This window comes from Myiozetetes cayanensis, unplaced genomic scaffold (genome assembly GCF_022539395.1).
Source record: "Myiozetetes cayanensis isolate MyiCay16 unplaced genomic scaffold, myiCay2020 scf6-25, whole genome shotgun sequence".
Taxonomy (NCBI): Eukaryota; Metazoa; Chordata; class Aves; order Passeriformes; family Tyrannidae; genus Myiozetetes; species Myiozetetes cayanensis.
In genome coordinates this window covers 1,658,124-1,674,729 of record NW_026087853.1, presented here as the reverse complement: position 1 = coordinate 1,674,729, position 16,606 = coordinate 1,658,124, and the positions used below count along the sequence as shown (strand labels likewise).

Genomic DNA, 16,606 nt, shown 5'->3' with positions numbered 1-16,606 from the left:
AGGACATTGATTGAGCTCTGCGAGGCACCGCGGGAACGGCGCGTGTCAGGCTGTGACAAACCTCTAAGGAAATGTGCAGCAAACACCCTCAGAGCCTGTCTGGATAAATCAAAGAGCACAGGCACCATCCCAGCTGTTCTTGCCACCGCAGAGTAAGTGAATATTGAAGCATTTTGTCTGCGGCTACGCGAGGGATGCGGCCGCTGCCTGGTGCAATGAGTGTCACACCAGAGCGGAGCCTTGCTCTCTGCTCCCCAGTTTGCCATCAGTGCTGGTGACACTCACCTGTGTCCCAAGGGTGGTTGGAGGCTGGGAAATGCTTGCAAATTCTTGGGTCTGAGGAGACATCTTGACAGCATCCCTGCTGCCCCAGGAGACCCAACAATTCCCAGCTGCAAACTCACCGTGCAATCCCTCCGAGAGTTTCTCTTTTAGCTCATGCTTAAAATGAGCAAATATTCTTCTCTCCACCTATACATCCATTTTTTTAGATGGTGAGAAGCCTCTCCCCAGTGAACCTACAGCTGCCCACGTTGTGCCTAGACTTGTAAGACATCTAAGTGTTTCTGCCCTACAGTTTGTAAGGCCTGGAGGACAGAAAGGGTTAAGAACCAACTTGGATTCTCTAGGGAAAATAGAGAGGCGCCAGAAAAGAAGCCAATTCAACTGATTTTACCCAAAGGGACAAAAGGAGGTTTAGAAAGTCCTCTATAAAATGTCACAGAGAAAAGTATTATTGTCCCACAGGGAAAAAACCTACCCATTAACAAATTAGGTGAAAGTAGAGTGAGATGTGAGAGGTCCGAAACAGCCACATTCCTCAACGCCTTTAAACCGTCTGTCTTCACACACTTCATTTATTTTGGACAGCAGCACTGCCCGTGCCAATTTGGGAGTAAAGGGGACTGTAAAAATACCCTGGGGATAAATGTATTCTTAATGTTAATATGCAAAACTTAATTGATCTGAGCAACGTGGGTTCTAGGAAACAACGAACTCGGGATCCCTCCCAAACACTCGCCCATCTGGGCTCCTCATTTTCCTCAAAGCATTGCTGAGCAAACCTGAGCAACTCTACCTGGGTGGAAGAAGTGCTCAGAGGAACTACTCTTGTATTTATTAGTTGTGTAAATGTCCACTGAAGGGAGGTCAAAGCAACCACAGCATTTAATTATTCCTGACAAGTTGCAGACAGGTGAACTGAAGGGAAAATAAATTACACCTTCATAATGAAGGGACACTGTGACGTGACAAGTGAGCTTCTTCCACAGCCTGCAGACACCAAAAATATGTAAAAATATTCCATGCAGTATCTTGGATTGTAAGGGAAAATTAACTCATATTCCACTTGTACAGAGTGACCACAAAGCTGCAGTGTAAGATGTCACAGCCTGATGCCACAACCTGTTCCAGGGAAACGGCAAAGACGGCAGGGAGGAAGATCCAAATGGAGGGATGAGGCTGTACCAAAAGGGATCCTCAGGCTGGATTCCTGCTTGGCTGGGATGAGCAGGGAAATGAGAGGAAGTGCAGGAGCACATGACAGCAGAGCTGGGCACAGACTCCTCAGTCACAGCCAAGCTCACCGTGGTTATTGACGGACCACGGGTGAAGGGCTGGAGTGACAGAAACAGGACGGTGTTAACAGTTAATTATGTGTGTTAAAGGCCCAGAACCATCAAGGCGAGGGGATTGGAGCTGCTGCTGACATCTGGCAGCCCTTTGAGGAAGTCTAGTTCCTCCTGAGGTCCTTGTTGACTCAGGAGCACGGATTTGCTGATGTTAATTGGAGGAAGAGGTAATGAGAACTGACTAATCACCGAGCTGTGCGCCCTGCAGACTCATTCCAGTGTCAGTCATTGCATCTCGCTGATCGCTCAGACAAAACTCAGTTTTAGGGGGAATTCAGGCACTGCTCAGAACCCTTCCTTGACTCGTTGCATTTGCATTCCGTTGCCCTCTCCTGCACCATAAGCTAATAGAAACTGGGGTGGTGGCACAGCTCAGCTGACACAGCAGTGAAGGCATCACAGTAATTCCTGGAGAGCTTGCACTGAAGGTCCTGGACATGCCAATGTCACTGCTCACATCTTCAGTGTGACTGCAAACCGAATTAACAGAGCTCTGTTAGCACCTGCTGTATGCACACCTCTCCTTTTCTGTGCAAACACGCAGGGGTGCTGTCACTATATTGTTTTTCCAGATAAAGCTTAAAGGATCAGCATTTAATTGCAGCAGTGAGTTCAGGGTATGAGACACAGTGTTTGCATTAGAGTGATTTGTCACAAAACTCGGAGGGGAACAGCAGCAGTCAGATGATCCATCGCACACTCACCTCATTTAAATGCAATTCAATTTAGCCAGACCGTTTGGCAAAGAAACGGGAGGGATGACTTCACAAAAAAAGCACGGAAGGACACTTCTGACCCCAGGTGTCAGATGGATTTGTGTGTGACATTCACGGAGGAGCTGTCCAAGAAAGCCTGCAGCCATTCATTGCTTGGCTGCAATTAAGGTGGCAGCCAGTGTTTAACCCCCCTCCCAAACTCTGCTCCCTCCCCTTTTTCTGGGCACATTTTAAATGCAACACAGAATGAAAAATAAAAACAGACTGCTGGGCTCTCCTCCACACTGCAGTACGAGGCTGGGCCAGGATTTTCTAGGTGGATATTTCAAGTAGCATTTCTATGCAAACAACATACAGAACGCCTGCCTTTAATCAGTTTGTTGCTTTGCACAGATAGGAAAATTAAATGAAGTTAACTGCAGAGATTTTGAGTCACCATTCAGCCTTTCAGTTGAGACAGATGACTTTTACTTACAGTGCTTCCTCTGGCATTCAGTGGAGGGTTTGGCAACCCTCTCTGTGTCTGGTTCTCAGCAATTCTCTGACACGGGGGCAGTTAGTGTCTCCACTGCACATAATAGAGCTGTAGAAGCCAGAAAAAAATGGCTCTTTTCTAGCCAGTTTGCCCCTTTCCCACGTGACAGAAGTGACTTTCTTGCCTGATCCAGAAGGCAGAGCATGCTGGTCTCTGCCAGGGAGCATGGCAGGCACATGCATTGGCACACAAGTGCTCAGAGCCCACTAATGTCTGCAAAAAGTACCAAATCCCCCCCATTACTGCCCTTTTCAGGGAACAAGAGAGCCCCAGTTTAACCAGTACAAAGAAGAGGCAGCCTTACCACTGTGTGACCTGAGCTGCATCATCCAGTACAGAGAAGGACACACGGGGTAAATGGGAAGTTACAGCCATTCCCACCGCCCAGTAAACCTGGAAAATTAAACTAGATTCTGCCTCAGCTTCCCCACTTCTGCAAGGGGGTTACTCCTGCTTTACACAGGGCAAGTTAGAACCAAATCTCAAAACTAGTGGACCTGCTTCTGCTCATGTTTACACCGGCATAACCTCACGATGACACCAATTCACAGTTAAAAGCCAAATTACTCACTGTTACTCAGCGAGTAGTCATGGTGGCTTCTTTCCTTCCCTGACAATAAATCCAGTATCTGCTGACACTGACAAGCATTCATCACGTCTAGAATGGAGTATTGTGGGACAGATAAGTAGGAGAGAGTGATGATCACACTTGTCAGACCAAAGGACTCCAGCATCTACCTTTGAGTTGCCTTTTGGGCTGCTGACACTTCTCGAGAGCTTTTCCAGCTCCATGCATGTCCTTTGCTCCCAGTGACCTCGCTGTAGCTCACCTGCTCCTCTCCCTGACCCCCTCTGGGGTCCTCCTCAGCACCTCACTCCATTTACACCCCCCAGCAAGATGGGAATCAAGGCACAGGGACCAAAACGGGGCTGAACCACACAGAAGGAACAACCTTCGCAACAAGACTTGGATTCTGCTGTTGATGGAGAAGTGCAGGATCCCGGAGTAATTAGAAAGTGCTGAATTTGGAAGCATTTTGTGCATATTATATTGAGTTTTTTCCCTTGGAACACGATCCTGCTCTCAGTTGCTCTTCTACCTGTGCCAAAGGCAGAGCTTTAAACACTGCAGGCAGCAAGGGCACCAGGAGATCCAAGCTACACCTGAGGCAAGCTACGCTCTTCTGAGACAATTACCGCTATAAAGGTTTAGCATAAAGCTCAGGAGAGCAGAAAGCAGAACATTGTCAGTCACGAGCTTTTAATTCTCAAACTGGCTCCTAAAAAAGATAAGATAAAGCCAAACCAGATTAACCAACTTCAAAGCAAGCAGCGAGGCATTCAGGGCATGCTGCAATAGAAGGCAGCTGTGCAAGAGCACTGATGAATAAATCAGGTAGAGCTCCCTTGCTGACTTGCTCCTTGTCCCTTCCAGGTTTTTGGAAGTCTCCTGTGAGCAGCCCCATCCCATAATGAGATTACAGCATCCAGGTGATGCAGCAGTGCCTGCTACAGAAATGTTGAAGGGACTGGCACGGGCGAGCTGGAGGAGCTCTGTGGAATACTCTTCTCCAATTAGTTATCCAAGGAAGAAGGATGCTGAATACACAAAGCACTTATTGTCGCGCTAATCATCAACTTTCTAAGTAAAATTAACCAATTTGCTAATTAAGACTCGTGACAATTCATCATTACAGTAACTCTGCACCGCAGTGATTCATCACCCCGTCACTGGCTGCTGGGGACGTGGGGAAGGGGAAGGGCCGCCTCCAGCGGCTCCTGCCCTGCCCCGAGCAGTCCCGGCATGAGTCACTCCCGCCGGGATCTGGATGGCTGCTGCTTTCCAAAGGGAATAAAAAAGCAGGAGGGGGAAAAGACGGGGGGAAAGAAGGGGAGAGGGAAAAAGAGGAGGGGAAAGGGGGGGAAGAGGAAGAAAAGGAGGAAGGGGGAAAAAGAGGGGAGGGGGAAAAAAGGAAGGAGGGGGGAAGCTCAGGCAGTTTGAGACAGAAATAATCGGGTTTTCTTTTACGTTGGAATGGGGAAAAATTTTTTATTGCCTTTTATAATGTTATTTGACCTGGATGATCAGAAATCAAGCAGACGGGTCTCACGAGTTCCGAGTGACACATTTTAAATTAATGTCCGTCTGCCCCGTGGCACAGGTCAGTCCTGATGAGGAAGGAGGAACACTTACAGCAGAGAGGTAACAACACTTCTGATGGCTAAGAAGGGGAGACCCAGAACTGGGAGGCTGAGGGAGGGGGAAGCCCAGGGACTGGGTGCCTCCTGCTCTCTGGACCTCCCACTACCTGGGCCTTCACTCGCTGGGGCTCCCCAGCACTGGATACCCCACTCACTGAGCCTCCATGAGCTGGGCACCACAAGGAGATGTCCAGCCTGGAGGAGGAGGCTGGGAGGCACAGAGCCCTCCTGAGGCACAGCTATACCTTCCCTCCCTTGGGCAGCATCCAGAGCTGTCTGGAGCCACCCCAATCACCCTCCAGCCCTAAATGGGACATTTTAGTTTTAACCGTCCTGAGCTGGTCCGAGCTGGCTCCACCAGCCTCTGTAATTCAAGGTAAAACCTCTCTGAGAGTCCTCTCCTTGCTTTGCTGCTCAACTTGCCCTCCTGGGTGCTCTGGGATGGGCTGTGTGATGTAAATCAACCTGCTTGAGGCTGGATTTTTCTGGGGCCAGGAGGATTGGGCTCCTGTAAATTGGAAGGTGAGTCCCAGAAATACCACAGACCAGCCCAGCAGGCTGTGCTGAGGAGGAAGGATGCTCATCAGCCACGTATACTCTGCCCTGTGGATAAAGGGTACTAACCTAAGCATTTGCACCTCTGGGGCAGCAAGAAGAGCCTGGCAGCACCTCCCAAAAACCTGCTGCGTGCCTGGGCTTTGACATCTCCTCCCAAAGGGTTTCCTCAGCTCAGATTGCTGCCTGCAAGCAAATCTCACAGTGCAAAGCAGTCCTTCTAGCAGAGCAACAGGTGCACTGATCATGACAGTCAGCACATCCCCCAGCCCAGACAGGGACAGGGATGTGTTCCCAGCTGCACCTTCACAGAAATCCATGCATCCATCCATCACCACGCGGCGACGGGACAGGAGAGAAGGAACAAGTCAGACAGCAATTGCTGGCGTGGAGTCAAGCAGCGCCCAAGCCAAGCTGCACTGGCAGTAAGAGACTCCCACAGCATCAGTCAGCCAGGCACAACATGAATTCCCTGCTGGGAACGTGCTGCCTCACACCTGGAATCCCCACACACACTGGAAAAAGGAATGGCCTTAAATCATCCCGTACAAAGGGCAGAAACAGACTCCAGAGGGGAAAATGCCTGCGAAGGGAAGGACAGCTAAAGTAAGGACCAAACACTTCCTCTCCCTAAGCAGCGTTAGCCCAGCTGGCAACAGATCATCTCATCACAATGCCTTAAGTCTGAAGTTTACACTTTTGGCCCGGGGCTCCTCTCCAAGGACCAGGTGGGCCTCATTGCAGTTGATGAGGCAGGTGGGAGGAATTAAGGGCACATCACGCTTGCTTGCTAAAAAGGTCTAAACCACAGCTCCAACTCCCCGTTTCCCTTCAGCCCCGTGGTGGAGGGGAGCAGGCTCAGGGGAGCTCGGGAGCAGCTTGTGCTTTTAAGGGCTCCTGTAAAGCCCACGAGAGCATCCCCATCTCTCCCGTCGGGCAGGATGGGGCGAACGCTCCGGGACAGCCCTGCCAAGGGCTGTTGGGTGGGGGTTAAACCCCCAGCTGTGGGGGGGCTGTGCTCCCTGAGGAGCCGCTCCGGGGCTGCCTGATGGGGGTTAAACTCCCAGCTGTGTTTAACTCCCCGACGAGCCGCACCTGCCCCCGGTGCCGCCCCCGGGGGTTAAAACCGGGACCGGGGGGGTGTGGGGGGGTCTGGGCGGGCGGCTGCGCCCATGGACGGCCCGTCGGCGCTGGAGCGGTACCTGGAGAGCTGCAGCGGGCAGGTAAGGGAGGGGAAAGAAAGGAAAGGTTGGAAAAAAAACAAACCGCGAAACAACTTAAAAAAAAAAAAAAAAAAAGGGAACTGCGTTGGCCGGGAATCGAACCCGGGTCAACTGCTTGGAAGGCAGCTATGCTCACCACTATACCACCAACGCGGCGCTGTGCTCCTCTTTCTGCCCAACCATCAACTCCGTCATCCCCGCCTTCCAACGAATATCAACATCAAGGTTCGCCGTCCTCTCTTCCCGGAGCTGTCCGGGACCTCCCAGGAGCACAGAGGGCTTCTCCGGAGGGAAGGTCGCTCTTACCTGCTTTGAGAGAGAGAGAGAGGATGCTGCTTGCAAGGACCCCGTACTGGGGTGCGTGGCCCCTGAGGAGAGGGCAGGAGGCTTGGATCTCACGGTGCTGGTTCATAAACGTCTGCCAAAAAACTTGTTCTTTTGATATTTGAAATGGTCCTGCTGATCTCAGGGGACTGCAGAGACCATGGGGTGAGGGACTAGGAGAGGGCTGGACTCCACAGCTGAGCGTTGTCTTCATTCGGGGAATCCAACTTCTTTATGTGCATCCTGTTTGTAAACTGCTTTTCAGCTCAGAAAATAGGCTGTTTAAATCCAGAGACCTCCTCGTGGAAGTCGGTAAAGTTTTCTGAGTGTGGCCTTATATAATAATGTAACATATATAACGTGATAAGGTATAATCAAGGTTTTACCAATGCTACTTTTTTTTTTTTTTACACTTCAGACTTGCTGGGATATACTTGATAACAGCAGATGTGTGATATCACTGCAGGGAGGAGGAAAAAAATCATCCAAGTCTGTTGCTTAAAGCAGCTGGGTTTGATTTACGTGTACCTGAGTACAGGGGTTTCTGCACTGGAAGCGAAAATGGCTGTTTCCTCTCGAGCTGCCCCAAAGTGAGCGATCTCAGACAGGATCTGGGTGTGAAATCTCCTTCCCAGAGCCGCTGGGAGATGTCCAAAGCTATGCAGTTGGTGGGGCCTTCAGTGGAGTTAATTAACCCGGAGTCTATAGCAATAACCCTTGGCAGCCAGCCCAAAGCAAACATGGTCTTGTGCCCCCTTTCACAGCCTCTGAGCATCTGCCTGACGAGAGGGCAATATTCCCCAGCACTTAACCCTATAAGGGCTTTTCTTCACACCACTTGGGTGGAGACCTGATGAAAACCTTTCTGCTTCTACCCACTCTATGCAGTTTGCTTTCTGTTGCTTCTTTTAAACTTGTTTTACAGCTGTTTAATACTTCCCCAATCATGTACCACTTAGCTTCTCCATCAGCTTCTTTCTTTAAGCTGCCCAGCAAACTGGAGATATTTTTTTTTGATGGTTATATTCATTCTTTGATGCCCCTTTAGAATGATGTGAGTAGTCTCACAGACTCACAGTGATGAGGCCTTTCTGTACCATCTTCTCTGCATCGTGGTTTGTACAAAATTTTCCCTATAAGCTCCCAAACTTTAGTCCACTCACAGAGACTGTGCCTTCCTTCCCCTACTGCTACCTTGAAAACTATCTCTTTAAAATAGACGTATTTTCTGTTATTCCTTATTATATTCTTATTTGTAGCTATTAACACTGTCACTTGTATCTGACCTTAATTCTCAGACAGTGCTTTGGATCCTTTTTTTCCAGAGGGTGAAGGAGCATCTGCTTATTCAGCAGCACTCTGCCCCACCTGATGTCCAGTGGGGCTCTGCATCTACAAGCCAGTTTTAGGAGCAGTTTTGAATGCAGGTGTTTGTAATCCTCTCAGAGCTAGACCTGATTGTACCTGTATCCAAACTAGTGAGGGTTTTCTGGGAGGATTTGTCACTTAGTGGGAGTTTTCCAAGTGTCTACAGGCAAATGTATCGCAAATTAGGAGCAGAGATCTCCGTGTGCATGGCTGTGTTGCCAAGTGAGCTGAGTAGCAGAGAGCAGCACTAGCTCAGGGCTGGAGAGCATTGATCTGGAAATCCTGCTCAGAGGAACTCAGAAGGATTCTCAGCGCAGTTCAAGCAGTTGCTGCCAACTCCAGGGCCTCAGTGGTCTTATGCACCATTCCCTGTTCCGATTTCTGCTTGGACTTTTGAAGTCCTTTTGGGTCTCAAGCCCAAAAATGCCAAAATAAACACAGAACCTCTTGTATGGATTCCTCAGTCCCAGCTGTCACCTGCTGTGGGTGTTGGCAGAAACCACCTTTTTGGAAGAAGCTTTCCACCGAGCAGAGGTTTATGCCCTAATGAACGGGGAATAAATCCTTTCCTTAATCCATTAATATGATGATTTTTTTTAAAATCGATTTTAATAATAAGGAGGGTATCAGTATGCAAGGGCTTGCTTGCAGGTGTGTTGTGTGCTTGATAGAGGGCAGGATGGTCGTGGTGCTGACTGTGTCTCCCTTCAGTCAGCCTGGTGACCTCCAGCAGCTGAGGAATAAACTCTGCTGGCTCTGTGAGCTGCTGCCCTCTGTTGCACAAATCCAAAGCTGACGCTGTCCCCTGCTAGCAGGGAGAGGAAATGGCAGGAATGTACGGAATGGGAGGTAAAGGCAGTCAGAAAATGCCAGCTGTCTTCCTGGGAAAAAGTGGTGAGCAGTTATGCTGGTGGTGTGCACGACTGAGGTGTGACAGTGGCTGTGAAGGGCGCAGTGCCAGCAGGCAGACTGTACCTGCAGTCACTGCTGGAGGTGTGTAGCATTTCTCAATTTGGGGTGTCACAGGAGTACTCCAGATCGCCTTTGAAGTGTGGTGGGAAAATGCATCTCTCCGTTATAAATGTTATCTGGATTTTCATACGCTGATAGAGAAGCAAAGGACGCACCTTCAAGTCTTAAAACTGTTGTTTGCTATAATTAACATATGGGGAGGAAAAATTATTGAATTGTCCTTATTGAAGATTAATCTTAATTTACTCTCGCCGTTAAATATTTTAATACAAGACCCTTAATGGCACTTTTTTTAATTCAAGGATGACTTCTCAACTAGCCCTCACCTGTTCACTCCCATGAGCCCTTACGATGTAGAACTTCCAAGTCGAACAGCCGAAGATGTGTTCGGTTCTCAATTTAATCAGCCCGAAGAGCTTCACCCAGACTTCTCTTCTGTGGACCTCAGCTTTCTCCCAGATGTCACCCAAGACAACAAGGAACGAGGTCTTTGTGAGGACCGTCATGAAATGCCAAAAGAGCGTGGCGTGTCAGTGCAGAGAAACGAGGACAGCGGTGTCTTCACGGATGAAAGCAGCTTCTCGAATCCAGATGCGACTCAGCCATCTCCTGAAACACCTGGTGTGTCCCCTCATCTGAGTCCAATGACCCCTGTGACCCCAGTGTCATCTGCATCAGAAAGCTCTGGCATAGTTCCTCAGCTACAGTGAGTTTATGTGTTATATACATATCATACATCCTAGCCATGGGTTTGCTTGAACTGCAGGGTACTGCTCCGATTTCTCACTTGGAGAACGTAGCAAAAGTGGTTTGGTCTGAAATAAGCCCAACCAAAAAACTACAGGGGCAGTTACTCCTCTTGGAGGGAGAAGTAGAGCAAATGAACTGATGATACTGGACAAAAACACGAAGATACCTGAAAAGGAGGATTTCTTCCAGCAAGGAGAACCTGAAGGATGGCAGCAGACTCTGGGGGTTTAAAGTTGTCAGTCTGCTTTTTCCAGAGGAGAAACAGAACTGAGTGCAGAGGGTTGGGTGTGAGAAACACTTATCTTGTTAAAAGATCCTGTCCAGCCTAAGGTGGGGCAGCTATGGGGTAGTTTATACCTACAGAAAATAATACCCTTACCAGCCTCAAATGCTGTAGTAACTCTAAACACTCAGTAAAGGTTCAATCCAAGTCTGTGAAACACTTCAGTGATGTAGCTTTTGGAAGACACACAGACTTAGAATTCAGGAGACTAATAATGTCATACCTCGTTAGATCTCAAAGTGCAATTTTGATATTGAATTACTTCAGTTTTGCCAAAAGTAGCTTTGTGCTCGAGTGGGAAAGAAGCAGGAAATCACTTTGATGGCAATTATTAATTGGAGTGTGACTCCACATTAAGTCCGTGTTGAGGTTTGGCTCTGCAGTTGCTGGTTTTTGGAGTAAGAAAATTCCTCTCTCCCTCCTCAGGAATATTGTGTCGACTGTCAACTTGGCTTGTAAACTGGACCTGAAGAACATAGCTCTGCATGCCAGAAATGCAGAGTATAACCCAAAGGCAAGTCTTGAGGACTCACAAAGCTTTACCCTCACCTCCTTTTCTCAGTGCTCATGGATTCTAATGGTCCTGTGACTGGAGTCTTAACTCCCCTGGTCCCAGGTGGGTGGAAAATAACTTCAGGGCGGTAAAGAAACACTGGCACAAAGCACATGCACGTTGTAATAGGCTTCAAAAGTGTCAGTTGTTGAAAGACTGACTAGAAATCCATTCCCAGCTAAATTCCTGTGAGGCCTTCCTTTGAATTTTTAGAGGTTTGCTGCTGTGATCATGAGAATCAGGGAACCACGGACAACAGCCCTCATCTTCAGTTCAGGAAAAATGGTCTGCACAGGAGCAAAAAGGTATCTTTCTGGTTTGGGTTTTTTTTTCTTTTTCCCCTTCTCTCTAAAGGTCTGGGTCTTGCAGCTATGCCTACATTCTGATGGAAAATGTTAGGAAATATTACTTAAAATATCTAGCAAAGGGCTGTCAGAATTGCAAGAAAAAGTGAAGCACTGGTATTGAAAAATGTCTCACTTTCTCCATGGTGGCAGCTTAGCAATTCCTGAACCATGTGCTTCTGTCCCTGAATTTAGATTGAGCTGAGCAGGCATCAGCAGAAAAGCTGCTAAAATGCCCAGGAATTGTTAAGGGGGTTATTTGCATTTCTCACTCACTTTTAAAGTGAGTTAGGCCATAACTTGTGTCTGTCAAGTCTCTCCTCAGTGTCTGTGTTCACCAATCAACACATCTGCCTCTAGAGAAAATGGGAATTGGAGAGAAAAGCAAAGTTGGTTTCTGTGCTCTGAAGCTCTTTTCCTCCAGTTCAGCAGCTGCCTTGGTTTTTGTGCCCCAAAACTGTCAATGAGATAATGCATTAACTTAAGAGACCTCTTCTCCAAACCCTCCCACCATCCCAAATAAGTGATTTTACTGGTGCCTGTAACTCTTGGATCAGCATTGAGAAGGTGTTTAAGGAACTGAGAAAGAAACCTCTGAAGAGGGGAACTTCTGGGTGATGCAACACGATCAAAACAGACCACAGGAAAGTGAATGCCCAAGTACCTCACCCCTTTTAGCTCCCTGCAGCAGTTTTGGGGATAGACTCTTGCTGTTTAGAGCAGTAGAGTTTCTTTTCCTGGAGCACAGATTAGCACACTGATGGCTCTAAACTTGAGAGCAGAGGAAAGCACTAATCAGAGTTGATTCTTTTTTTTTTTCTTTCCCCCTCTGCTCTTCCCTCAGTGAGGAGCAGTCCCGGCTGGCAGCCAGGAAATACGCACGGGTGGTGCAGAAACTCGGCTTCCCCGCCAAGTTCTTGGACTTCAAGATCCAGAATATGGTCGGGAGCTGTGACGTGAGGTTCCCCATCCGGCTGGAAGGCTTGGTCCTCACTCACCAGCAGTTCAGCAGGTACGTGGAAATCACTTACAAGGCTCTGCCACTTGGAGCAGTGTCCGCAGCTCCTCGAGCCTGCTCCGTGCCCTCGCTCCACTGGGAACCTTTTAATAGCCACCAACCTAAAGTGAACCTGGGGCTGAGGGATGGGGCAGGCTGTGCCTTCCAGGGGGGCTTGTTCAAAGCTGCTTCTTGCCATCACTGAGGAAAGGATGAAGATCTCAGCACTGAGAAAAATCACAGTTTGATTGTCTTTTATTAGCACTGCACCTAATAGTTTGCATGTAATTTGGGAGCTAAATATATATTAAAGATTCATGCTTGGCTGTCATCTTAGTTGCACAAGATGCTTCCTAATAAAGGTTCCTTGCAGACTGGGAAGGATTTACTATGAGGGTGGGGAGGCCCTGGCACAGGTTGCCCCATGTGGCTGCCCCATCCCTGGAAGTGTCCAAGGCCAGGTTGGACGGGGCTTGGAGCAACCTGGGCTAGTGGAAGGTGTCCCTGCCCATGGCAGGTGGCTGGAATTAAATGATCTTTAAGGTCACCTCCAACCCAGGCCAGTCTGTGATTCTGTGATTTGGGGACTGTTTGAAGGTTACAATAAAGTTTTCAATGCCATGGAAAATCAGGAGTGGCTCAGAAATCTCTAAAAGCAAGCATGAAGATCTCCCCCTCAGCTCCAGCTGGGATTAAGTGGTTTCTCTTCAAGATGTCTAAAGCCCGGACCTGCCTTTCTCTGAGTAGCTATCTAAAATCTGTGGGGTTAATTGCTCTATTGTTAACACACTTAAGGAGCACTTTATTCATACAACACTGAAACAGCATTTGCATTTTACTAATCTCACCTGCCTGCTTTGAAACAGCTATGAACCTGAACTATTCCCTGGCCTCATTTATAGGATGGTCAAACCAAGGATAGTGCTGCTTATCTTTGTCTCTGGAAAAGTTGTACTGACTGGTAAGTGGTCTCTCTGTATATCTGTAGCCAAGTGCTACTTTCTCTTCTGAGAGAACATTTAAACTGAACACTAGCTAAAAATTAGTATCTTACCACAGTAAAGCCTCTTACTGCACTTTTTAAATAATGCCTACTGCTGCTTATCTGTGTTTTCTGCAGATAATATCAGTATTGTTGCTCTAGAATCTCCTATTGCTTCATGTGGAGTCTCAGATTTCTGCATTACTCGAGTATTTTTATTTTATTCAAAGCATAATGCCAACACGGACGCTGGCATGCTGTAACTACTCAGGCACTTAAATAGGAACCTCACAATGAGCAATTTAAAATTGCCTGGACAGGAAGCCAACTTCTTAAAACACTTCACTGACAACCATTTAGTAGGGATTATCAGAGGAAAGGGTGGAGATCTAAGAACTTGTTCCAGACTGCTTGGCAAAAACACTCGTGGGGCAACAGCCTTGCTGAGTTAGTGTGCTCAGATACCTGTACCTCATCCCAAGTAAAAAAAAACCAAAAAAACACCCAAAACCAAACAACCAACCAAACAAAAACACAACACAAAATAACAACAACAAAACCACAGCTGAATTCCTGAGTTTCTAACATATTCTTTTTGTGAAGCTCACAAAAATGCTTCTAAAAGGTGAATGGTACCTGTTCCCAGAAGTTCTGAATGCTTTATATCTATATTCCCAACACAGCTTTGAGATGTGGAAGAACAGTTTCTCACAGTCACAGGTGAGGACTGAGCTCAGCCAACTGAAATCTGGGGGACTCAGTAGAAAGCTTAAATACTTTCCCACTCCCATGTCCACCACCTGCTTAGGCACAGAAAAATCACAGTGGCCAGTTCCACTCCACTGAATTAGTCATGCCCAGGTGAGGAAATCACAGGTTGCCCTAACATAGCTTAAAAATAAGAATGTGTCTCAGAGCTGGAGTAGTAGGAGAGTTGTCAAACTGTGGATCAGCTTCCAGTATTGCATAAATGCCCCTTCACTTCTTGTTTCCCCCCTTCCACCTACCTTTTCAACAGGCAGAGCTGTTAGTCGTGAGCAGGTAACACCTTGCTGGTTCTCAGTTGCTTTTTTCCTCCTTCAAAGCCAATGGTTTTCACCTGTCAAGAGCAGAAAATTGCTGTTTTAGTTCCACAGATTAAACAAAACTAATCTTAAAGCAAAGCAAGCTGGAAATTGTTCTCTGAGGCGGCAGAAGTATGATAGGAATCCTTCCTTAAAACTAATAGTAATGAGTTTTTAAACCCCTGGGTTTCCTCATGGTTTGTGACCTTACCATATTTTCAATGTTCTGTTAATTTTTGGTGTGGTTTTTCTGTTTGTTTGTTTGGTTTTTATTTTTTAATAAATGTCTTTTCAGGAGCAAAAGACCGTTCCGAAATCTACGAGGCGTTTGAGAACATCTACCCCATTCTAAAAGGTTTCCAGAAACCATCATAACATGGCTCATAAAGCAATTCAGAATAATGCCTGGGTTTGTATTACCGTGCATGGAACACCAGCCAAGGGTTCTCCTGGACCCAGCAGTGCAGTTGTGGATCATTAAGCAAATGATGGATTTCTGAATGCTGCAAGTGCCGATGCCTTTCTGTAGTTTGTGAAATCTTCTTTTCTTTCACTAGCTACCTGTCTGCGATTCACTTGAGTTCTGACAACTTCTGTCAAGCTGAAAGACTTGCCAAATGAATGTACTTTTAACAGAAGGCACATTAAGGTGGCATTTATAAGTATTTTGTAATAGAAACGTTTCTCTTCGCCTGCTGAATGGGTGAATTCACCCTGCACTCCAAACTGGCTCTGTCAAAATCCTCAGCTCTAAGTGTATTGAAACCTTGCTCCTGCACTGTTTGTATTTGTTTAACCTCAAAATATATTATTGTCTATAATACAGCTTACAAAATCCAGCATGAGTTTACTTCAGTGTTTAGAGGATGTGTCCTGAATCCCTCTGATCCTACTGGTTGGGTAAATTCTTGTGTGTGATGGGGTAGGATTTCCTTTCCCAGAGAAGACATTCAAAGCCCTCGCTGCTGGACTATACCTAGAAAGGGTGTGGGTGGAGGGGTAACTAATTAAATTATCTAATTTGACGTGACACAAATTTAGATTTTTAACTAAATGGTACCCATTTGTATCAGTGAAGCCCCCTCAGATGATGGAAGTCTGCTTGGTGCAGACAGGAATATCTTAATAATGGATTTGAGGAAAACACAAAAAGCCTTGGATGCTCGAGACTTAATTATCTGTATTATTTAACCAGAGCTCAGGCAATGGCATTACATAAAATTTGGTAGTTTTGCAGGGTTTCTTGTACTTTTGTTTTATCTCCAAATGAACTCAAGCCGTTATTTTCAGAAGGTGTCCTGCTCAGAGTGGTGATTTGAGTAAGAACAGTGCAAAAACTATCCCACGGTTGTTCTGGAACCTTCTACGGTTCCCTGGAAGCAAGTCAGAACAGTTTGTCTTGTGTCCTCCCCTCTTTTCCTCCTGAAGATGTGATATCTGTTGGGAAACACCACTAGAGGTTGCTGTTAGATGACTTAAGTGCAACCCAGGCCAAAAGCTACCTTTGTCCTTGATGGAATTACACAATATGGGCTATGGCTCAATACAGAACAGAACCTTGTTGGGTTTAGTTTCTCTGTCACGAGTTTATTTCTGATTTGGTGAGGGTGTGATTGCATCTTCTGTGTCTGTTCTCTTGTCTCTGACAAGTTCTTTTATAACTGTATCTTTGCTTCTCTGGAAAAGAGTTTGAAAAACCTTGTGCACTTCCTCATGATAAACTGGTCTTAACTCTTATCAGTTTCTGTGTCACTGCTGAACTGGGGATTTCCACACTCAGATCTATTTTAAACATAGCCTTACTTTTCTGTTTGCTTTCTAACACTGGAGACTTTCCACAGCTCTGGGCTGGACTTCCATCTGCGCTCTATTGTAACTTGACTTACAATAATATTTTGTAAGTGAAAACAACCTGGTTTTATTGGGATTCTAGGGGGAAAAAAAGCTTATCTAAGATGAGCCTTCTTCAAGAAATCACGTTTTACCTAAGAGCTTGCCACGTGATTTCATTGGTAAAATTAGTGCTCTTTACAAGCCTTTTCACTGAACTACTGATTAACTTAATGTTTGCTATGGTAACTCTTGTCTTCAAACCAACAGTCTTTGT

The 16,606-nt window shown here is 46.8% G+C and overlaps 1 protein-coding gene and 1 non-coding gene across 2 annotated transcripts; one reads left to right on the top strand and one right to left on the bottom strand.

Moving 5' to 3' along the window:
• The first annotated feature begins 6,811 nt into the window (after positions 1-6,811).
• Positions 6,812-14,874, top strand: TBPL2 (TATA-box binding protein like 2). Its single transcript, XM_050336163.1, has 7 exons — positions 6,812-6,860; positions 9,821-10,232; positions 10,986-11,073; positions 11,326-11,417; positions 12,301-12,468; positions 13,320-13,414; positions 14,795-14,874. Exons 1-7 carry the CDS (start codon positions 6,812-6,814, stop codon positions 14,872-14,874), a joined length of 984 nt encoding a protein of 327 aa, XP_050192120.1.
• Positions 6,944-7,015, bottom strand: TRNAG-UCC (transfer RNA glycine (anticodon UCC)). Its single transcript has one exon. It is a non-coding gene; the product is annotated as a tRNA-Gly (tRNA).
• Positions 14,875-16,606: the final 1,732 nt, after the last annotated feature.